The following is a 24,843-nucleotide window of genomic DNA, read 5'->3' as shown; positions in this document are numbered from 1 at the left end:
ATGATTGGTCTTTTAGCAAGAAGGAATGTAAACAGGAAATAAGTTTAAGGCATATGTATGTTTCAAGTTTTTGCTGCAAATAGTTTCAATCACAGAATGCATACTGGGCTTGTCTCTCGAACAGACACCATCATATTCCATAACACATTAAATGTTGTTTGCTTCCTCGCCAGCACAGGCATGATCACCTGCTTCCAGTCATTGGCTGCAGCAGAGCAGATGATTATGCCCATTCCGAGGAGTTAAACAAGCTATGGACCGAAGTAACCTTGGCTTACCGGCTTCACAGTCCTGGGGCGGCCAGCAAGGGCAACAGGTGCACAAACAATGTAATGTTATATACACACAATGTAATGTTATATACACACAATATAATGTTAGGGATGGAATATAAGGGCTACTCTCCCTGCATTGCAAACTAGTTGGAATAACAAAGTAATCAGATTGCATTTATACAGGAGACCTGCAGATATTTGGGTCAGATAACTCCTGCTGTCCGGTCATTTTTGGTCGTCTTTTTAGGTCATATAAAATCTTCCAAGCGACTTCTCCAACCGTCTGATGACTTCTACAATATTTCTTTCACAGCTTGTGAATCCGGGGGAAGATCTGAACAATATTAATCCTACAGAGACATATGTGAGGGGCGATGAGCAGAGTACAGAGGACATTCCTACAGATAACCGCCCAGGTGAGTAGTGACCACTAAGTAAAGCAGAGAAGACCCACAGATTCACTGGATGATACAATTTTATGTTACATTTTTATGTTATATTTTCGGTCAGTTTTTTCAGCATTATATTCACAGATTCAGCTAAAATTCAAGCTAAAATTCTGCGTTATAGGTAAAATACAGTATGTATATGATAAATATAGTTCATCCTCAGGAGAGGTCATTAATATCAGATTGGCGGCGGATTCAACTCCCGGCAGCCTTGTCGGTCAGATGTATGGAGAGGACACAGTGCTCTGCGCACTCTTAGGCCTCTTCATGGCCATGCAATGTGACATTCATCGGTCACATGGCCTAGGCACAGGTTAGTCCCATTCGAGTAAATGGGTCTGAGCTGCAATGCCAAGCACAGCTACTATTCAACAGACGGCGCTGTGCTCGGTAAGCTGTGAGGAGGCTTTGTATTAACTGGAGCTCCGGTGAACACTGAGACCTCCGCAGACAGCTGATTGGTAGGGGTGCAGGAACCGGACCTCTGCTGATCTCGTATTGAAGACCTACACTCACCTAAAGAATTATTAGGAACACCATATTAATACGGTGTTGGACCCCCTTTTGCCTTCAGAACTGCCTTAATTCTACGTGGCGTTGATTCAACAAGGTGCTGATAGCATTCTTTAGAAATGTTAGCCCATATTGATAGGATAGCATCTTGCAGTTGATGGAGATTTGAGGGATGCACATCCAGGGCACGAAGCTCCCGTTCCACCACATCCCAAAGATGCTCCATTATGTTGAGATCTGGTGACTGTGGGAGCCATTTTAGTACAGTGAACTCATTGTCATGTTCAAGAAACCAATTTGAAATGATTCGAGCTTTATGACATGGTGCATTATCCTGCTGGAATTAGCCATCAGAGGATGGATACATGTTCTCATTCTGTTTACGCCAAATTCGGACTCTACTATTTGAATGTCTCAACAGAAATCGAGACTCATCAGACCAGGCAACATTTTTCCAGTCTTCAACAGTCCAATTTTGGTGAGCTCATGCAAATTGTAGCCTCTTTTTCCTATTTGTAGTGGAGATGAGTGGTACCCGGTGGGGTCTTCTGCTGTTGTAGCCCATCCGCCTCAAGGTTGTGCGTGTTGTGGCTTCACAAATGCTTTGCTGCATACCTCGGTTGTAACGAGTGGTTATTTCAGTCAACGTTGCTCTTCTATCAGCTTGAATCAGTCGGCCCATTCTCCTCTGACCTCTAGCATCCACAAGGCATTTTTGCCCACAGGACTGCCGCATACTGGATGTTTTTCCCTTTTCACACCATTCTTTGTAAACCCTAGAAATGGTTGTGCGTGAAAATCCCAGTAACTGAGCAGATTGTGAAATACTCAGACCGGCCCGTCTGGCACCAACAACCATGCCACGCTCAAAATTGCTTAAATCACCTTTCTTTCCCATTCTGACATTCAGTTTGGAGTTCAGGAGATTGTCTTGACCAGGACCACACCCCTAAATGCATTAAAGCAACTGCCATGTGATTGTTTGACTAGATAATTGCATTAATGAGAAATAGAACAGGTGTTCCTAATAATTCTTTAGGTGAGTGTATGCTGAGGAAAATCTTGGAAAACCCCTTTAATGATCTTCAAATTATAAAGAACAAAAACAAAATATGTAAAACATCTCGCTTTATTCAGTATTGAGTATGAGAGCCACGTGCATAAATACATTCACTTACACGCCTTGGCATCCTACCAGTGAGGTTATTAATGATTGTCTGAGGAATGTTCTGCTATGCTGAATGTATTTGGGCAAGTAAATCATCAAGATTTGTTGCTAGTACCTACAGTATCTCACAAAAGTGAGTCCATCCCTCACATTTTCGTAAATATTTTATTCTATCTTTTTTTTGTGACAATCCTGAAGATCTGACACTTTGATACAATGTAAAGTAGTCAGTGTACGGCTTGTATAACAGTGTAAATTTGGTGTGCCCTCAAAATAACTCAACACACAGCCATTAATGTCTAAACCACTGGCAACAAAAGTGATTACACCCCTAAGTGCAAATGGCCAAATTGTGCCAAAAGTGTCAATATTTTGTGTGGCCACCATTATTTTCCAGCACTGCCTTAACTCTCTTGGGCATGGAGTTCGCTAGAGCTTCACAGGTTGCCACTTGAATCCTCTTACCATCCTCCATGATGACATACGTCTATTTTGAAAAGATAACCTCTGCATATGACGCTAAGCATGTGCACTCAACTTCTTTGGTTGACCATGACAAGACCTGTTCTGAGTGGAACCTGTCTTCTTAAACCGCTGTATGGTCTTGGCCAACGTGCTACAGCTCAGTTTTTCAGGGTGTTGGCAATCTTCTTATAGCCTAGGCCATCTTTATGTAGAGCAACAATTCTTTTTTTCAGATCCTCAGAGATCTCTTTGCCATGAGGTGCATGTTGAACTTCCAGTAACCATAATGAGAGAGTGTGAGCGAGTGTGAGAGTGGTACCTGTCTTCTTAAACTATTGTATGTTCTTGGCCACCATGCTGCAGCTTGCAATTGCTGATTATCTGGTACCCTACACAAGGTGCTTCTCCTCGTACTCCTCAATGGACATTCTCCTATCTCTAACAAAAACAGAGCAGATTGTTGCTTACACTTTTTCTACCTCCTTTTATCTGTGCAAACTGAAGCATTGCCATGTTGTCTTAAAGAGGATCTTTCATGTTTTTTTTTAATTTTTAGTTTAGATAAATACCTTTCCTTGCGGAGTACCCCCCACTGATGCTGAGCTTTTTTTTCTCCCTGGCTGTGACGCTCTCCTCGTGGCACAGGCAGGGAGAAGGAGACGCCCATTGAGAAAACCCTGGCGTCTCCTCCGCCCTGTAGCGATGCTCAGTATTCACATACTGAGCGGAAAAACTGCAGGGGGCACAGTGGGGAGTAGGAGCTATATTTGAAGAAAAAAAACAGGCAGGGTGGCAGCATCAGCAGGGGTGGGGTGGGGTTGGGGGATGCGTAGGGGGTACCCCGTAAGGAAAGGTATTTATCTAAACTAAATAAAAACATGAAAGGTCCTCTTTAAAGCTGATGAGCTCGGGTGAGAGAAGCTACATAGATCAGTTGGTAATCTGCATCAAGCAGCAAGTTTCCTGCTGGATTTCTCTCCTCCATCTACAACTGGACAACGTGGTTGGTGACAATGGCAGGAACATTGTGACTGCACTTCATTTGGGGGAAATAACACATGTTCCCTGCTTGGCACACATCATAAATTTAGTAATGCATCAATTTGTGAAAAAGTAACGTGGCTTGCAGATGGTGTTGGTCATGTCCAGGTCATATGTGGCTAAAAAGGTCTTTCTGAACTTGAAGTGACAAAATGGTCTGCCTTTGTACCGTTTGAATTCCACCTTACATATGCTGATGCATTTCTATGAGCAGCATAAAGAGATTAATGATTTACATGATGCATGAGACCACCATAGCAGAGCATATGTCATTTTGAGCGCAGGCAGTGGCAGCTCATCAGGGCCATGTGTAGCATACTCAAGCCCTTCGAAGAGGCCACCAGAATAGGGACAAGCATTAACATGGCATCACCCTGACATTTATATTTGAACAAATGCTCACGCTGATGCAACAAGGACTAGCTGAAGAACAACAATCTCCACGACTTTCTGGGGATCCTGTAACTGATAGAAACCTGGACGGACGAAGTCGCGTAAAGGAGGAAGTGGAGGGGGAGAAGTTTGTGGTACAGGGAGACATGGAATTTTCCCAGGCACAGCTAGGGAGGGAGGTTGGCGCTCGGTATGATAGATATGCTGATGATGATGATGATGACGACGATGACATTGGCTATGACCAACCATTGCAGTGGGGTCTTAAAGAACTGGGTCCTCAGGCATGCTGGTGAGCATGACAAACTGCATGCTTGGTTGCCTACATTCTGGCAAGCATGTGGTTAGCATCAAGCAAGGTGATGACTGCTGGATAGCCATACTTTTAGATCATTGCAATCAAAGCAAAAAGGGGAGAATGCCTGTTACCTGCATTTCTGACCAGGAGTCCCATCTCCAACCTGGCTTAGTCAGAGACTTCCCGCCCTCTCTGGTGGTGCTACCCCGACAATAAGTTTCAGAATGCACAGCAGCAGCCAATTTAGTTTTCTTAATGTGATGGAAGTTTTTTAAGTGCTGTGCCAATCTGATGCATATCAGCAAAAGGACAAGCATCGCCTGAACAGCCGGGTTCAGTCATACCTGGACTATGCCCTTTTTTCTGCACATAGCCTGTCCCCTGACTCCATGGACTTCTGGTATGGAGATTGGAACAGTGGCTGGAACTGGCCCAGTTTGATATGTGTACTGTCTTGTCCAGCCTCCAGTGCAGAGTATTCAGTGTGGCAGGTGGCATCATCACACACCTCCAGCTGATGCCAAGGAGTAGATCTGCCAGAGAGCCATACACAGATTATCAGTCAAATCGGAGCAGGTTCGATTCTGGTCAAATTTATTTGTTCTCTCTTCTGACTGATTCTTCAGAATTACACCTAAAATGTACACTGCCTGTCCAAAAAAAAAGTCGCCACCTGGATTTAACTAAGCAAATAGTTATGAGCCTCCTTTTGGATAATTACTGCATGGGCAATTATCTTTCAGCTGGCAACAAGTTATTTAACCCCAACTGGTGCAATGAGTTGCTTCTCATTTCTTAAACAACCATGTCGAAAGACACATCTTGTTGTTGTGGAAAAGATGTTAGTCTGTTTGAGAAGGGTCAAATCATTGGCATGCATCAAGCAGAGAAAACATCTAAGGAGATTGCAGAAACTACTAAAATTGGGTTAAGAACTGTCCAACGCATTATTAAAAACTGGAAGGATAGTGGGGACCCATCGTATTTGAGGAAGAAATGTGGCGGGAAAAGAATCCTGAATGATCGTGATCAGCGATCACTTGAATGTTTGGTGAAATCAAATCGAAGAAAAACAACAGTAGAACTCAGGGCTATGTTTAATAGTGAAAGTAAGAGCATTTCCACACGCACAATGTTAAGGGAACTCAAGGGATTGGGACTGAACAGCTGTGTAGCCGTAAGAAAACAACTAATCAGTGAGGCAAACCAGAAAAAAAGGCTTCAATTTGCTAGGGAGCATAAAGATTGGACTCTGGAGCAATGGAAGAAGGTCATGTGGTCTGATGAGTCAAGATTTACCCTTTTCCAGAGTGATGGGCGCATCAGGGTAAGAAGAGAGGCAGATGAAGTGATGCACCCATCATGCCTAGTGCCTACTGTACAAGCCTATGGGGGCAGTGCTATGATCTGGGGTTGCTGCAGCTCATCAGGTCTAGGTTCAGCAACAGTATGTGCTCCAAGAATGAGGTCAGCTGACTACCTGAACATACTGAATGACCAGGTTATTGCATCAATGGATTTTTTCTTCCCTGATGGCACGGTCATATTCCAAGATGACAATGTCAGGATTCATTGGGCTCAAATTGTGAAATAGTGGTTCAGGGAGCATGAGACATCATTTTCACACACGGATTGGCCACCACAGAGTCCAGACCTTAACCCCATTGAGAATCTTATTATTTTTTTTGGTGGCGACTATTTTTTTGGACACGCAGTGTATTTCAAGAAATTGGTCTCTCTTTAGTGAAATACTTTTCATAATCTTTGGATGGTATGTACAGTATATATGAGTCGTAAGCACATAAAGGGGTTGTCTCAGCTGAGACAATGGGGGCATATCACTTGTCTGATAGGTGCGGGTCCAACCGCTGGGACCCCCACCTATATTGAGAATGGAGCGGGTCAAAGTGGTGGCTGGAGGACTCTGGTCTGTCCACCACCAAGCGCTCGCCCCATAGTAGTGAATGCGCATGACCAGCCACCATTCCCATTCACTTTTATAGGCCTGACTGATATAGCCAAGCCAGTGTCGAGTCCGTGCTGCGCATGCAAAGTGCATCCTCCATCACTTTCGGGGCTCCGTTTAGGAGATAGGTGCAGGTCAAAGCGGTGGGACCCGCACCTACCAGACAATAGGGGCATATCCTAGCGAAGTGCCCCCATTGTCTCTGATGAGACAACCCCTTTAACCCTTTAAGGACCGGGCTCATTTTCACCTTTAGGACCAGGCCATTTTTTGAAAATCTGACCAGTGTCACTTTATGTGGTGATAACTTTAAAACGCTTTGACTTATCCAGGCGATTCTGAGATTGTTTTTTCATCACATATTGTACTTCACTGGTAAACTGGAGTCAAAAAAATTCATTTTTATTTATAAAAAAATACCAAATTTGCAAGTTTCCAAGTTTCAATTTCTCTACTTCTATAATACATATTAATACCTACAAAAATAGTTATTACTTTACATTTCCCATATGTCTACTTCATGTTAGGATCAATTTGGGAATTACATTTTATTTTCGGGGGACATTACAAGGCTTAGAAGTTTAGAAGTAAATCTTGAAATTTCTCAGAAATTTTCAAAAACCAACTTTTTAAGGACCAGTTCAGGTCGGAAGTCACTTTGTGAAGCTTACATAATAGAAACCACCCAAAAATGACCCCATTATAGAAACTACACCCCTCAAGGTATTCAAAACTGATTTTACAAACGTCGTTAACCCTTTAGGTGTTCCACAAGAATTAATGTAAAATAGAGATACAATTTCAAAATTTCACTTTTTTGGCAGATTTTAATATTTTTTTTACAGTTACAAAGCAAGGGTTAACAGCCAAAAAAACCTCAATATTTATGGCGTGATTCTGTAGTTTACAGAAACACCCCATATGTGGTCGTAAACTGGTTTTTTTGACACCATGTCCCATTTGAAGCCCCCCTGATGCACCCCTAGAGTAGAAACTTCATACAAGTGACCCCATCTAAGAAACTACACCCCTCAAGGTATTCAAAACAGATTTTTACAAACGTCGTTAACCATTTAGGTGTTCCACAAAAGTTATTGGCAAATGGAGATGTAATTTCAGAATTTACATTTTTTGGCACATTTTCCATTTTAATCCATTTTTTCCAGTAACAAAGCAAGGGTTAACAGCCAAACAAAACTCAATATTTATGGCCGTGATTCTGTAGTTTACAGAAACACCCCATATGTGGCCGTAAACTGCTGTACGGGCACACGGCAGGGCGCAGAAGGAAAGGAATGCCATGCGGTTTTTTGAAGGCAGATTTTGCTGGACTGTTTTTTTTGACACCATGTCTCATTTGAAGCCCCCCTGATGCACCCCTAGAGTAGAATCTCCAAAAAAGTGACCCCATTTTAGAAACTACTGGATAGGGTGGAAGTTTTGTTGGTACTTGTTTAGGGTACATATGATTTTTGGTTGCTCTATATTACACTTTTTGTGAGGCAAGGTAACAAGAAATAGCTGTTTTGGCACCGTTTTTTTTTGTTATTTACAACATTCATCTGACAGGTTAGATCATGTGGTATTTTTATAGAGCAGGTTGTTACGGACACGGCGATACCTAATATGTATACTTTTTTTTTTATTTATGTAAATTTTACACAATGATTTCATTTTTGAAACAAAAAAAATCATGTTTTAGTGTCTCCATAGTCTGAGAGCCATAGTTTTTTAGTTTTTGGGCGATATTCTTAGGTAGGGTCTCATTTTTTGTGGGATGAGATGACGGTTTGATTGGCACTATTTTGGGGTGCATGTGACTTTTTGATCGCTTGCTATTACACTTTTTGTGATGTAAGGTGACAAAAAATGGTTTATTTAGCACAGTTTTTATTTAATTTTTTTTACAAAGTTCATCTGAAGGGTTAGGTCATGTGATATTTTTATAGAGACGGTTGATATGGATGCGGCGATAGCTAATATGTATACTTTTTTTATTTATGTAAGTTTTACACAATGATTTCATTTTTGAAACAAAAAAAATCATGTTTTAGTGTTTTCATAGTCTAAGAGCCATAGTTTTTTCAGTTTTTGGGCGATTATCTTGGGTAGGGTATAATTTTTGCAGGATGAGGTGACGGTTAGATTGGTACTATTTTGATTGGGCGTACGCCTTTTTAATCGCTTGCTGTTGTACTTTTTGTGATGTAAGGTGACAAAAAAATTGTTTATTTAGCACAGTTTTTATTTTTTACGGTGTTCATCTGAGGGGTTAGGTCATGTCATATGTTTATAGAGCTGGTCGATACGGACGTGACGATACCTAATATGTCTATATGTCTTTTCCCTATTTAAAAAAAAATAAAAATTACTTTATTTTTGGAAAAGGACGCTTTTAGTTTTTTTACTTGAAACTTTTAATTTCTTTGTAAAACTTAAATTTTATAAACTTTTTTTTTCACTTTATTACCGTATTTGTCCCACTCTGGGACTTCAACATTACAGGGTCTGAGCCCTGTTTCAATGCAGTACGATACATCTGTATTGTGCTGTATTGAACTGTTAGTGTCTTACACTGTAAGACGCTAACAGTTGCCTAGGAGACCCAGCCTGGAGGCTGGGCCTCTTAGGCTTCCGTACATGCCAGGCCCCAAGCCTTGGAATGGCTTGGGGCTGCCATGGCAACCATCGAGTCCCCACCACAGCAGCGCGGGGACTGATGGATGAGGTGAGGGAGCGCAAACCTCCCATATGCCTGCGTCAGCGCTGACCGCGGCATATGAGGGGTTAATCCACCGGCATCGGCGTTATTGCCAATGCTGGTGGATGCAGCAGGGATCCGGCTGTCAGTAGCAGCCGGATCTCTGCCGCTGATCGCGGGACCGCACGTGGGGGGGGAGGGACGGCTGCAGGACTCGTCCTCTAGCGCTAAGTGCCGGCGATTTAGGACGAGCATTCTCGTCCTGGGTCGTTAAGGGGTTAATATAAATGCACGAAAAAGGGAAGATGTTATGGTGTGGGCCTAGCAGTTTCTTTACTTCAGAGTGACAGGACTGAGATTTGGAGAGACCTCAGTGTGCACAGTGTCCTAGCTGCAGTGATGAAGTTCGGGTCACAGGATTATTCTTTGGCGCTATATGTAGTTTGTGTAATCGGGGAAGGCTGCAGGATAAGGCTACATTCACACAACATTGAAAAATGGCACACAGCTGTTTTTCGTAGAGAAGCAGAAGGAAAAAATCAGAACTTCTATGTCTGCGCTGTCGCAGGAACGTGGTACCAGGTGGGTATAGGTGAGCAATATTTCTTTATTATTACAGGTCTACGTGTTTCAAGGGCGGAACATCCCCTTTATTAGGACAGTATTACAGAAGACATTCACAGACAGTGTTTTTAAAAAGACAATTTTTGCCGCAGGCCAGAGGATAGGAGTGGAGAGAGGCCAGTCATGGGAGTATTTCTGCATAATGATTATGCTAAATGTTTAATGTGGGACATCGATCTATAGTAACAGATGTTTACTACTATACATTGAGTTCTTTTCCTATTTTCTTAACTTAATTTTTCTGTTACAAGACACTGAAGCTGGCGGTATGCTTATGCATATGACATGTGTTGCGATCGCGCTACCAGTGTGGAGCGGGATGCTGCAATATGTTGTTCAGGCAATGTTGTAAAAGGTATCCAGCGTCCATAGTGACACTTCCTAGTAAGTAATAAAGTAGCAAAGAAACCGGGAAGGGCGGAAGGAGGGGGAGTGAGGCTGCGGTGCTCGTTCATTCATATTTATTAAATGTGGGGAAGCACTCGGGGGAACACATCCTCGGAGTGCACATATAGCTCTCTGCTCATGTGCTCTGCACGCTGCATCTATTCCCTTGATGATCTCTATAGAGAGGTAACAGGGGATATTCAGTGGCGGATTATAATTGGGGCATTTGGGTCTGTAGCCCCGGGCCCGGCATCGCTGGGGGGCCCAACTCCGACCCACAAACTACGGCGGGGCACGGGATCGCATAGTTCCAGGCCCCGACGCCGTCCGCCGATCACCGCCTGAAGCCTATGCGGTACTAAAATCCCGGCGCAGGCAGGCGTGATGACGTCACCATCTATGAGTGAGCGCCGACTAGGACACAGGTAAGTATTAGCTTTTATTTTATTAATTTTTTGTCTGCCAACTGCCAACTTTGGGGTCATTACTGAAGGGACAGTGGGGGGGCATACTACTACGTGGGGGCAAATTACTAGTGTGGGGGAAATTAATACTGTGGGGGCAGTGTGGGGGACAATTACTACTGTGGGGGCAAATTACTACCATGGGGGGAATTAATACTGTGAGGACAGTGTGGAGAAATTAATACTGTGGGGGCAGTGTGGAGAAATTAATACTGTGGGGGCAAATTACTTAATGGATGGCAGTGTCAGGGGAAATTATCTAATGGGGGCAGTGTGGGTGGTTATTACTTGATGGGGCAGTGTGGGGGGCAAATTACTTAATAAAGGGCAGTGTGGGGGCAAATTACTATATGGATGGCAGTGTCAGGGCAAATGACTATATGGATGGCAGTGTCGGGGCAAATGACTATATGGATGGCAGTGTCGGGGCAAATTACTTAATGGATGGCAGTGTCAGGGCAAATTATCTAATAGGGGGCAGTGTGTGGGGTTATTACTTGATGGGGGCAGTGTGGGGGGGCAAATTACTTTGTGGGGGGAATTACTACATGGGAGGCAGTGTGGAAGAAATTACTGTATGGAGCAGTGTGAGGGAAATTACTATATGGGGAAGTGTGGGGGAAATTACTATATGGGGCAGTGTGGGGGAAATTACTATATGGGGCAGTGTGGGGGAAATTACTATATGGGGCAGTGTGGGGGAAATTACTATATGGGGGCAGAGTGGGGGCGTTTCTATTAGGGGACATTATTTTTGGGGAGCACAATATAGGATGTTATTATTACTGGGGGCACTCTAGGGGACATTATAATTTCTGTAGACACTATAGGGACCTTTGGGGTAATTTATCAAACTGGTGTAAAGTAGAACTGGGTTAGTTACCCATAGCAACCAGATTCCACCTTTCATTTTTGACAGCTCCTCTGGAAAATGAAAGGTGGAAACTGATTGGTTGCTATGGGCACCTAAGCCAGTTCTACTTTACACTAGTTTGATAAATTACCCCAATTATGAGAAATCTAACGTGTGTGTGTAACAAACTCTGTAGAGACGAGATGTGGCTGAAAGAATTAGTCATGGCAGTCTGGGTCAAACGGAGGAGAAGAGGAATGAGAAGATCTACATGAAAGGAGATGTCACTGGAAGTAAGAGGTATGTGGCTCACCACTGTGACCTGCGTCTCATCTTCTCCTCCAAGTCTTTTTTTATCATAATCGTATGTATTTTAAATTTGGTAACTAAAATTTTAATTTGTCACCTACCATCCTATGTAACAGCCCAGATAACAGTGATAACTTTCTGTGTTGCAGATAATGTAGTAGATGTTCCATGCAGTCCTATGTAACAACCCACATAACACAATAGTTCACTGTGTTATGTGGGGTGTTACATAGGACTGCAGGTAACATCTATGAAATCTGTACTCAGAGAGTTATGAGATGGTAGGGGTCCGACTCCTGGCACCCCCACCAATCAGCTGTTCGAGGAGACCGCGATGTCCCAGTGAGCGCCGCTGCCTCTTTGCTCTTTACTAAGCGCAGCTCTGTCCATTTGATAGCACTGCGCTTGGTATTGCAGCTCAGACCCAATCACTCAGATGAGACAGAGCTACACCTAGACCATGTGAACGATGTCATATGGCCTAGGAAGAGACTTTGGCGCTTACGAAGCACCGCAGCCTCTTCATACAGAAAAAAAACTAAAATGGGGGGGGGGGGGGGAAACGAATTGGGTAGACAGCCCCGGGCCTATCATGCACTTAATCCGCCCCTGGGGATATTCGATACAATGTTCAGCCATGGGGCAGTGGAGTATCTGCATTAACAAGGCTGTATGAGCGTTATGACTACATGCGTACGCTGTACAGTTGTGGACCTTGTGGACCTAGGGGAAAGGTGTTTATTATGGTCTTCTGAGAGGTGATGGCATAAGTGCTGGGCCATATTTATTATAGGTACTGGGGTGTTATAGGTGAAACCAGTAAAGATCCGGCCCACATAGATGATATAAGGGCTAGGCTTTGTTTATTACCGGTACCGGGATCCTATAGATGAGAAAAGTGTAGTGCCCGTCTACAACGTGAGGAGTATGTCAGAGGTTAGATGGTATTATATCAGTCTTTATACATAATGGGTGTTATGTACCTCTGGCCACTATGATACTGATTATATTTATGTATATGTATACATGCACGCACCGGTACTTATACACGCACATATACACGTCTATACCCATAGAGAACCACAAGTGTTCCTCAAGTTTGATGGATAGGCATATTCTTGCTAGTGGTAAATGTTGTAAGGAGTCGCAGTCATTTTTACTTAGTTGAAGGGTGTATACAAATATAAGCTTGTGTGTATATGCGTACCTGTATGTACGCCTATAGATCACAGCTATTGGGTACGTAATGTCTATTCCCAAATAGGTGTGATTATTAGTATGTGAGTTGGCATGTTCCATATGAATAAGGCCACTATTGTTGGAGTGGACTGGTGGTTTTATGGTACATATTTTTCATTCTCTGGGTTCTCGTTTTTTAACATGGTATGGCATAAAATGGGTAGCATACATCCTCTCTCTGTGTCTATTTTGAGGTATTGAGGAATTGTGCGGGTAGGGTAAAATGTGATTCACATATTTGGTGGTTCACAATGCACGTATTTTGCCACATACATTAGATAAAATTTAAAAGTAACACATCCAAAAATGTATATAATCTATTTTCCCACATAAAACACATGTAAAAAACTAATAAGTGGATAAAATCAATTCAATCCAATGGACGGAGCCAGCAGGATCGAGAGATGATTGTTAATGTATGTCTGGTTAATAGAGAGCCATCGGTATACAGTGTGATTTTGTGAGATGATCTTGGAGAGATAAGGTCTCTCACATTATAGTTTCGCTAATTTCATTTAGTCCGTGGGGTACTAGGGTATCGAGTTGGTAGATCCATCTCTTTTTTTGTAGGTTACTAAATCTGTTAAATGGGTTATTCGGAATGTAATCGATGGGAGTGATTTTTATTGACCAGCATGACCAGCCACCGTTTTCATTCACTTCTATGGGCCTGACTGATATAGCCGGGCCAGTGCTGCACATGCACAATGCATCCTCCACCACTTTCAGGGCTCCATTTAGGAGATAGGTGCAGGTCCCAGCGGTGGGACTCGCACCTACCAGACAATAGTGGTAGCGAATTGCCCCCATTGTCTCAGATGAGACAACTCCTTTAACCCCTTAAGGACCCATGACGTACATATACGTCATTTCTGTCCGGGACTTAAAGACCTGTGACGTACAAGTACTTCATAGTGATCAGGCAGGTGCAGGAGCTGCGCCCGCCCGATCAGCGACAGGAGTCCGGCAGTCACTGATAGCCGGATCCCTGCTGCATGCGCCGACATCAGTGAAATCACTGATGCCGGCGAATTAACCCTTGATGTGCCGCGATCAGCGCTGACAGTGGCACGTGCGATGTCGGGCACTAATGTAGGACTATTTTTAATGGCCATTAGAGAGGAGAGCATCCATGTAATGGCCGTTCAAAATGGGTACACTAGTGGAAAATGGCCATTTAAGGGTTGAAATAAAAGTAAATTGCCTTATCCGCTTGCACACACAAGGCAGTCTCTCTTGGTGCTGAAGGACCTGTGCTACCAACGTGATGACATCACCATGCTCTCCCAGCACTATGGCTTAGGAGTGCATGGTGACATCATCCCACTGAGAGTGTAGGTCCTTTAGCACAAAATGAAGAGCGATTTTTCTCTACGCGTGCAAGTGGATGAGAGGAGTAATTTTTTATTTGTTTTTCCCCCATAAAAACAAAACCCTGCACATTATTAACATTATTAATTATTTCTGATGGGGGCCACCCTGGGGAACATTACCACTAACTTGGGCCACTATGGGGGACATTATGTATACTGCAGGGGTTGGTAATTAAAAAAGAAAAGCAAACAAAAATGAAAAAAGTCCAGACGACCAAGAAAGGGATGGAAAAACGATTGAAAAATGGCTATGAGAAACTGAGTGTGTCCGTTTTTTATGGCCCTTTTTTTACATGTGAGTGTAGCCTTAGGCTACTTTCACACCTGCGTTCGGGTGTCCGCTCGTGAGCTCCGTTTGAAGGGGCTCACAAGCGGCCCCGAACGCATCCGTCCAACCCCAATGCATTCTGAGTGGATGCGGATCCGCTCAGAATGCATCAGTCTGGCGGCGTTCAGCCTCCGCTCCGCTCAGCAAGCGGACACCTGAACGCTGCTTACAGAGTTCAGGTGTCCGCCTGGCCGTGCGGAGGCAAGCGGATCCGTCCAGACTTACAATGTAAGTCAATGGGGACGGATCCGTTTGAAGATGACACAATATGGCTCAATCTTCAAACGGATCCGCCCTCATTGACTTTCAATGTAAAGTCTGGACGGATCCGTTCAGGCTACTTTCACATTTTTTCTAAGTTATAATGCAGACGGATCCGTTCTGAACGGATACAAACGTCTGCATTATAGGACCGGATCCGTCTGAGCAGACATCAGACGGACCCGCTCTGAACGCTAGTGTGAAAGTAGCCTAAAGAGGTCATACAAAAAGGTCTCACTACTGAACACCAAATATTTTCCTGCTGCTGGGAAGAGCGTGATGTGCTCGGTATTACTTTTTTATCTTTATTCACAGTACAGGAGCTTCACTGATGTAAAGGGGACACTAAGGGACAGCACTACTGCAGGGGGTGCACAAAGGGGGCATAACTACTGTGTGGGGGCACTTAGGGGGCATAACTACTGTGTGGAAGCACTTAGAGGGCATAACTACTGAGTAGGGGCACTTAGGGAGCATCAGTACTGTGAAGAGGGTGTCAGGGCAATTACCCCTTCCTCTATGATTATCGGGGACCAAATCCAGGAAAGTTTTATGTGCACACAGAGAAAACTGACAGTGTCAAGATGGCTGAATCAAGTAATATGTTTATTGTTTGAAAACATACAATCTTTATAGCATGATTATTGGCAGAAGTCCAATAGCTGTGGGCGTCACACAACTTGGGCGAAAACCACAAGGACAGGGAGGTTTAATCAGTTTCTATCAACGAAGGACCATTCCGGGAACACAAGTGGTGGGGGTCAACTGCTCCCTCACAGCTGCACGTAGATAGCTCTGCTTCACTAACCTCTGTCTCAGAGATACAAAATTGATTCCTATCTCCCACAAGTGCACTAAAGGGGAATTCTACTATGAAAGGGACACTGAGGGGAGATTTCTATTGTGTGGGGCACTAAGAGGGGATTCGTCGCCTCTTGTCCAGCGCTAGTAAATGTTTTATTTATATATCTTTTAAATCACTGATTGGGTGGGGGTTGCAGGAAAGTTGCTCAAGGTGGGAGCTAGCGTTTTCTAGTTATGCCCCTCGGTCTATTATTAGATTGTGGTCTGTTTGGCCACCACTGTTTTAGTCAATTGATACTTAAATTTTGTGCCATGTCTTGTAATTTCAATGGATTTTTTTATTGGATGTCATAAAACTTCAATACAATTTTAATGTTATTCATCAATAATAAAATGTGTTTTATTTTTGGCAGATGACTGTACCAGGAACTTAGAGAAACATCTGGTATCTTCAGATTTTGAAGTAGATGATTGGGGTATCACACAAGATATATTTGAAGAGCATGCCAATATCCAAGATATATCTTCATCAAATCACAGCAACAATGCATCATTTGATTCTTTTAAACAGGTCAGATCTTCTGATTCATCATCAACTGTAACACAGAATAAAAGTCACACACGAGATGCTAAACATCAAACAGCTCACGTAAGAGGAAAGACATTTTCATGTTCAGAATGTGGCAGATGCTTTCGATTTAAATCTCAGATTGTCACACATAAGAGAATTCACACAGGGGTGAAGCCATTTTCATGTTCAGAATGTGGGAAATGTTTTAACCATAAATCAAATCTTGTTATACATCAGAGAATCCACACAGGTGAGAAGCCATTTTCATGTTCAGAATGTGGGAAATGTTTTAAGATTAAATCAAACCTTGTTAGACATCAGAGAATTCAGACAGGGGAGAAGTCATTTTCATGTTCAGAATGTGGGAAATGTTTTAACTGTAAATCATTACTTGTTATACATCAGAGAATTCACAGAGGAGAGAAGCTATTTTCATGTTCAGAATGTGGAAAATGTTTTAACCAGAAATCAGCTCTTGTTATGCATCAGAGAATTCACACAGGGGAGAAGCCATTTTCATGTTCAGAATGTGGGAAATGTTTTAAGAGTAAATCAGAATTTGTTATACATCAGAGAAATCACACAGGGGAGAAGCCATTTTCATGTTCAGAATGTGGGAAATGTTTTAACCGTAAATCAGATCTTGCTATACATCATAGAAATCACACAGGAGAGAAGCCATTTTCATGTTCAGAATGTGGGAAATGTTTTAACCTGAAATCAGATCTTGCTATACATCAGAGAAATCACACAGGAGAGAAGCCATTTTCATGTTCAGAATGTGGGAAATGTTTTAACCGTAAATCAGATCTTGCCATACATCATAGAAATCACACAGGGGAGAAGCCATTTTCATGTTCAGAATGTGGGAAATGTTTTAGGTGGAAATCAGGTCTTGTTGTACATCAGAGAAATCACACAGGAGAGAAGCCATTTTCATGTTCAGAATGTGGAAAATGTTTTAAGCAGAAATTGACTCTTGTTGAACATCAGAGAAATCACACAGGGGAGAAGCCATTTTCATGTTCAGAATGTGGTAAATATTTTAAAAGTAAATCAAATCTTGTTATACATCAGAGAAATCACACAGGAGAGAAGCCATTTTCATGTTCAGAATGTGGTGAATGTTTTAAGCAGAAACGGGCTCTTGTTGTACATCAAAGAAATCACACAGGAGAGAAGCCATTTTCATGTTCAGAATGTGGGAAATATTTTAAAAGTAAATCAGATCTTGTTATACATCAGAGAATTCACACAGGAGAGAAGCCATTTTCATGTTCAGAATGTGGTGAATGTTTTAAGCAGAAACGGGCTCTTGTTGTACATCAAAGAAATCACACAGGAGAGAAGCCATTTTCATGTTCAGAATGTGGGAAGTGTTTTAAGACAAAACCAGTACTTGTTATACATCAGAGAAATCACACAGGAGAGAAGCCATTTTCATGTTCAGAATGTGGTGAATATTTTAAGCAGAAATGGGCTCTTGTTGTACATCAAAGAAATCACATAGGAGAGAAGCCATTTTCATGTTCAGAATGTGGGAAATATTTTAACTGTAAATCAAAACTTGTTATACATCAGAGAATTCACACAGGAGAGAAGCCATTTTCATGTTCAGAATGTGGTGAATGTTTTAAGGAGAAACGGGCTCTTGTTGTACATCAAAGAAATCACACAGGAGAGAGGCCATTTTCATGTTCAGAATGTGGGAAATGTTTTAAGACAAAACCAGTACTTGTTATACATCAGAGAAATCACACAGGAGAGATGCCATTTTCATGTTCAGAATGAGGGAAATGTTTTAAGCACAAATAAAAGGTTAGTATATAAAATGAGAATGCTCGGACTGGGAGAAAATGTCTGTATGTGGGTAAGTAACTGGCTGAGTGATAGAAAACAGAGGGGGGTTATTAATGGTACACACTCAGATTGTGTCACTGTAACTTGTGGGGTACCTCAGGGGTCAGTATTGGGCCCTATTCTCTTCAATATATTTATTAATGATCTTGTAGAAGGCTTGCATAGTAAAATATCAATTTTCGCAGATGACACTAAACTGTGTAAAGTAATTAACACTGAAGAGGACCATATACTACTACAGAGGGATCTGGATAGATTGGAGGCTTGGGCAGATAAGTGGCAGATGAGGTTTAACACTGACAAATGTAAAGTTATGCACATGGGAAGGAATAATGCAAGTCACCGTACATACTAAATGGTAAAACACTCGGTAACACTGACATGGAAAAGGATCTAGGAATTTTAATAAACAGCAAAATAAGCTGCAAAAACCAATGTCAGGCAGCTGCTGATAATATAATGGGTTGCATCAAAAGGGGTATAGATGCTCGTGATAAGAACATAGTCCTACCACTTTACAAATTGCTAGTCAGACCACACATGGAGTACTGTGTACAGTTCTGGGCTCCTGTGAACAAGGCAGACATAGCAGAGCTGGAGATGGTCCAGAGGAGGGCAACTAAAGTAATAACTGGAATGGGGCAACTACAGTACCCTGAAAGATTATCAAAATTAGGGTTACTCACTTTAGAAAATAGACGACTGAGGGGAGATCTAATTACTATGTATAAATATATCGGGGTCAGTACAGAGATCTATCCCATCATCTATTTATCCCCAGGACTGTGACTGTGATGAGGGGACATCCTCTGTGTCTGGAGGAAAGAAGGTTTGTACACAAACATAGAAGAGGATTCTTTACGGTAAGAGCAGTGAGACTATGGAACTCTCTTCCTGAGCAGGTGGTGATGGTGAGTACAATAAAGGAATTCAAGAGGGGCCTGGATGTATTTCTGGAGTGTAATAATATTATAGGCTATAGCTACTAGAGAGGGGTCGTTGATCCAGGGAGTTATTCTGATTGCCTGATTGGAGTCAGGAAGGAATTTCTTATTCCCCTAAAATGGGGAAAATTTGCTTCTACCTCACAGTTTTTTTTTGCCTTCCTCTGGATCAACTTGCAGGATGATAGTCCAAACTGGATGGACAAATGTCTTTTTTAGGCCTTATATACTATGTTACTATGTAAATTGACTCTTGTTGTACATCAGAGAAATCACACAAGGGAGAAGCCAGTTTTATGTTCAGAATGTGATATGCGTTTCAACCATAAATCATCCACATATATGAGAAGCCATCTTCATGCTTAGCCCGTTAGTGACCTTCTTTATGTGTTTTTATGGTGATCACTAAGGCTGCGCTCACACAGGCGAGATTTCTGCGCAGGTGCAATGCAGTAGGTGAACGTATTGCTCCCGCACTGAATCCCGACCCATTCATTTCAATAGGGCTGTTCAGATGAGCGGTGATTTTTACGCGTTACTTGTGAGTTGCGTGAAAATCGCAGCATGCTCTATATTCTGCGTTTTTCACACAACACAGGCCCCATAGAAGTGAATGGGGTTGCGTGAAAATCGCAAGCATCCGCAAGCAAGTGCGGATGCTGTTCGATTTTCACGCACGGTTGCTAGGAGACGATCGGGATGGAGACCTGATCATTATTATTTTCCCTTATAACATGGTTATAAGGGAAAATAATAGCATTCTGAATACAGAATGCATAGTAAACTAGCGCTGGAGGGGTTAAAAAAAAATAAAAAAAAATTTAACTCACCTTAGTCCACTTGATCGCGGCCCGGCATCTCCTTCTGTCTCCTTTGCTGAACAGGACCTGTGGTGAGCATTAATTACAGGTAAAGGACCTTTGGTGACGTCACTCCGGTCATCACATGATCCATCACATGATCTTTTACCATGGTGATAGATCATGTGATGACCGGAGTGACGTCACCAAAGGTCCTTTACCTGTAATTAATGCTCACCACAGGTCCTGTTCAGCAAAGGAGACAGAAGGAGATGCCGGGCTACGCGATCAAGTGGACTAAGGTGAGTTAAATTAGTGGAATGACTGATAGGATGTAACATAGTTTATAAGGCTGAAAAAAAGACATCTGTCCATCCAGTTCAGCCTATTATCCTGCAAATTGATCCAGAGGAATGCAAAAAAAGCCAATTTTCCCCACTTTAGGGTGAAAAAATTTGTTTCCAGCTCCAATCAGTCAATCAGAATAACTCCATGGATCAACGACCCCTCTCTAGTAGCTATAGCCTATAATATTATTACACTCCAGAAATACATCCAGGCCCCTCTTGAACTCTTTTAGTGAACTCACCATCACCACCTCCTCAGGCAGAGAGTTCCATAGTCTCACCGCTCTTACCCTAAACAATCCTCTTCTATGTTTGTGTACAAACCTTCTTTCCTCCAGACGCAGAGGATGTCCCCTCGTCACAGTTACAGTCCTGGGGATAAATAGATGATGGGAGAGATCTCTGAACTGACCCCTGATATATTTGTACATAGTTATTAAATCTGCCCTCAGTCGGCTTTTTTCTAAAGTGAATAACCCTAATTTTGATAATCTTTTGGGGTACTGTAGTCCACCCATTCCAGCTATTACTTTAGTTGCCCTCCTCTCAACCCTCATCAGCTCTGCTATGTCTGCCTTGTTCACAGGAGCCCAGAACTGTACACAGTACTCCATGTGTGGTCTGACTAGTGACTTGTAAAGTAGCAGGACTATGTTCTCATAATGGGCATCTATGCCCCTTTTGATGCAACCCATTATCAAATTGCCCTTGGCAGCAGCTGCCTGACACTGGTTTTTACAGCTTAGTTTACTGTTCACTAAAGATCCCTTTCCATGTCAGTGTTACCGAGTGTTTTATCATTTGATATGTACTGGTGACTTACATTATTCCTTCCCATGTGCATAACCTTACATTTGTCAGTGTTAAACCTCATCTGCCACTTATCTGCCAAGCCTCCAATCTATCCAGATCCATCTGTAGCAGTATACTGTCCTTTGTAGTATATATACAATATACGGTCCTCTTCCATTTTAATTACTTTACATAGTTTAGTGTCATCTGCAAAAATTGATATTTTGCTGTGAAAGCCTTCTACAAGATCATTAGTAAATATATTGAAGACAATGGGGCCCAATAATGACCCCTGAGTTACTCCACTAGTGACAGTGACTCAATCTGAGTGTGTACCATCCTCTGTTTTCTATCACTGAGCCAGTTACCCACATGCAGACATTTTCTCCCTGTCCAAGTATTCTCATTTTATATACCAACCTTTTATATGGTACAGTGTCAAATGGCCCAAACAATAAATGTATTAGTCCAGGTCACCCAGTTCTTCTGTGCACGGATGGAGCCAAGGCCAGCTCTTCACATAGGCATAACAAGAAAAAGTTCCAGCACTGAGTAGATCATACGTTACTGCGTCTTTATTCCAGTATTCAGGTTCTACCTGTTATCTGAATACTGGAATAAAGACACATTAACGTATGATCTACTCCATGCTGGAACTTTTTCTTGTTATGCCACAGTGTCAAATGCTTTGGTGAAGTCAAGATATACGATATTCATTGATTCCCCGCTGTCAAGTCTAGAACTTACCTCCTCATAGAAACTGAATAAATTAGTTTGACATAACCGATCCCTCATGAAGCCATGCTGATATGGTGTTATTTGCTTATTTTCATTAAGGTTCTCCAAGATAGCATCTCTTAGAAAACCTTCACACAGTTTACCCACGACAGATGTTAAACTTACTGGCCTATAGTCTTTGGGCTCTGTTTTTGGACAGCATAGAGTCCTTAAATATCAGAAATAAGGGTTTGGCTATGGCATTACCTAATTCTCTTAGGATACAGTGGTGTATGCCATCTGGTCCCAGCAATTTGTCTATTTTAATCTTTTTAAGATGCCGCTGTACTTCTTCGTGGGTCAGACAGGGCACTTTTAATGGGGAATTTACTTTTACATTCTGCATTTCATCTGACAGTTTATTTTCTTCAGTGAATACAGTGGAGAAGAAAATATTTAATAGCTTAGCTTTTTCCTCATCACTCTCTGCAACTCCCCCCTCATTACTCTGTAAAGGGCCAACACCTTCAGATTTTGACTTTTTACCATTTATATAATTGAAGAAACTTTTAGGGTTACGTTTACTGTCTTTGGCAATGAATCTCTCTGTCTCTAGTTTGGCTGCTTTTATTTGTCTTTTACATATTACATTTTTTTCCTTATAGTTTTTCAGTGCTTCATCGCTACCCTCCTGTTTTAGTGATTTAAATGCTTTCTTTTTGTTATTTATTGCTCTCTTTACATTTCTATTTATCCACATTTGTTTTTTTTTCTTGTTCCTTAACCTTTTATTCCCATAAGGTATGTACCTTTCACAATAAGAATTTAGGATGCTTTTAAAAATATCCAATTTTGTGGCTGTATTTTTATTGTTGAGGACTTTGTCCTAGGTAGTTAGGCCTATGGCCTCTCTTTGTTGGCTAAATTTAGCTTTTTTGAAGTTTGGTATTTTTGTTCCTCCCTGAAGAAACACTCTTTTGAATGACAGTTGGAAGGTTATTACTTTATAGTCTCTATTTCTCAGGTGTCTTCCAACCTGCACATCTGTTGTTCTGTCAGGTCTATTGGTTAATACTAAGTCCAGTGTGGCTGTCCCTCTAGTCGGGTCCTGAAACAGTTGGGAAAGGTAATTGTCTTTAGTTATTGCCAAGAACCTGTTTCCTTTATGAGATGTACAGGTTTCAGTTTCCCAGTCTATATCTGGGTAGTTGAAGTCCACCATAATAATGACCTCATTAAGATTTGCCGCCTCGTCTATTTTGTTTAGTAGTAGATTTTCTGTGGTCTCTGGTATATTAGGTGGCTTATAATAAACTCCTATTAGTATTTTGTTATAGTTTTTTTTCTCCATGTATTTCTACCCACAGTGACTTCACATGTTCATGTCCCTCACATATCTTCTCGGACTGTGGGCTTTAGACAGGACTTTAAATACAGGCAGACCCCTCCCCCTCTCCGGTTTTGGCGATCCTTTCTAAACAGACGGTAACCCTGTACATTAAAGGGGTTTTCCCATCTTGCTATTTCATCCTCACCTGCAGCCAGCTCTGCCGTTCACTTTCTGGTTTCCTGCTTAGGCAGTTTGAGTGATGGCCGGCCACGCCTCTTTATGACATCACACTGAGAACTCAGTCCTTCCGTGCTCGTTTAGCTGCTTCCCCTTTATTCCTTTACATTGTACAGTGGGGGGGTTTTCCCCACTCCCCACCGTGACACGCGGCCCATAGATGCGGCTGTGGAGCGGTGGCCGTATCTTTGGGTTGCCAAATGTCAATGCGGTAAGAGGGAAGTGTATTTCTCTGAATGGGTGCATTATAAAAAATAGAAGCTATTTACAAAAATGATGTATGGCACCAGTGTAAACTTTTAAAAGATGATCTTTCAGATCTATCATCCAGCCATGTCTCAGTTATTCCCACTATGTCATAGTCCTCCTCACAAACTAATTCCAGTTCCACAGTTTTATTAGTCAGGCTTCTGGCATTAGTATATATACAATTAAGAGGTTTATGTATATTTTTTACCCTACACCTTTCCTTCTGAACTGTTCTACTACCTCCTTTCATTCCTCCCCCAGTTCTATTACCTTGCCTCAGGTCTCTATCTCCCCCTCCTATAACGTAATTACCCCCCCCAGTCCCTAGTTTAAACACTCCAACCTTCTAGCCATCTTCTCCCCAAAACAGCTGCCCATTCCCCATTGAGGTACAGCTCATCCCTACGATAGAGTCTGTAGTCGACAGAGAAGTTGGCCCAGTTCTCCAGGAACCCAAACCACTCCTTCCTACACCAGTTCTTGAGCCACTTGTTAACCTTCCTAATCTCCTGCTGCCTTTCTTGTGTGGCTCGTGGTACAGGGAGTATTTTGGAAAACACTGCGTTTGAGGTCCTTGACCTAAGCTTGTGACCTAAATCGATAAAATCATTTTTAAGGATGCTCCACCTACCTCTAACTAAGCATGGGACAGCACAGGGGTAGTAATAGAGAGAGGAGCTACCACTGATAAGAGTAAGGGTCCATTCACACGTCCGCAAAATCGGTCTGCATTCGTTCCGCAATTTTCATTTTCATTCATTTTCAATGGGGCCGGAATGTGATGTCCCCATTTGCGGATCCGCACTTCCGCATCCGCAATTCAGTTTCCGCAAAAAAATAGAACATGTCCTATTCTTGTCTGCAATTGCGGACAAGAAAAGGCATTTCCTATGAGAGTGCCGGCGATGTGCGGTCTGCAAAATGCGGAACGCACATTGCTGGAGTAAGTGTTTTGCAGATCCGCAAAACACATATGGACATGTAAATGGAGCCTAAGTCTGTCTGCGTGACACATCGTAAATCTATGGGAGTAGTGTATCTTTCAACCATACCTGGTGAAGCACAAAACCAGGGCCTGATATAAA

The 24,843-nt window shown here is 42.3% G+C and overlaps 1 protein-coding gene across 1 annotated transcript; it reads left to right on the top strand.

Annotated features, from left to right (window-relative positions):
* The first annotated feature begins 253 nt into the window (after window positions 1-253).
* Window positions 254-23,532, top strand: LOC121005744 (zinc finger protein 260-like). The gene is made up of 4 exons (XM_040438513.1): window positions 254-263; window positions 653-691; window positions 16,325-18,263; window positions 23,520-23,532. The coding sequence occupies exons 1-4, from the start codon at window positions 254-256 to the stop codon at window positions 23,530-23,532; spliced, it is 2,001 nt and encodes a 666-aa protein (XP_040294447.1).
* Window positions 23,533-24,843: the final 1,311 nt, after the last annotated feature.

This window comes from Bufo bufo, chromosome 6, assembly GCF_905171765.1.
Source record: "Bufo bufo chromosome 6, aBufBuf1.1, whole genome shotgun sequence".
NCBI lineage: Eukaryota > Metazoa > Chordata > Amphibia > Anura > Bufonidae > Bufo > Bufo bufo.
Note: the sequence above shows the minus strand (reverse complement) of the source record. Positions and strands in the feature narration are given on the sequence as shown.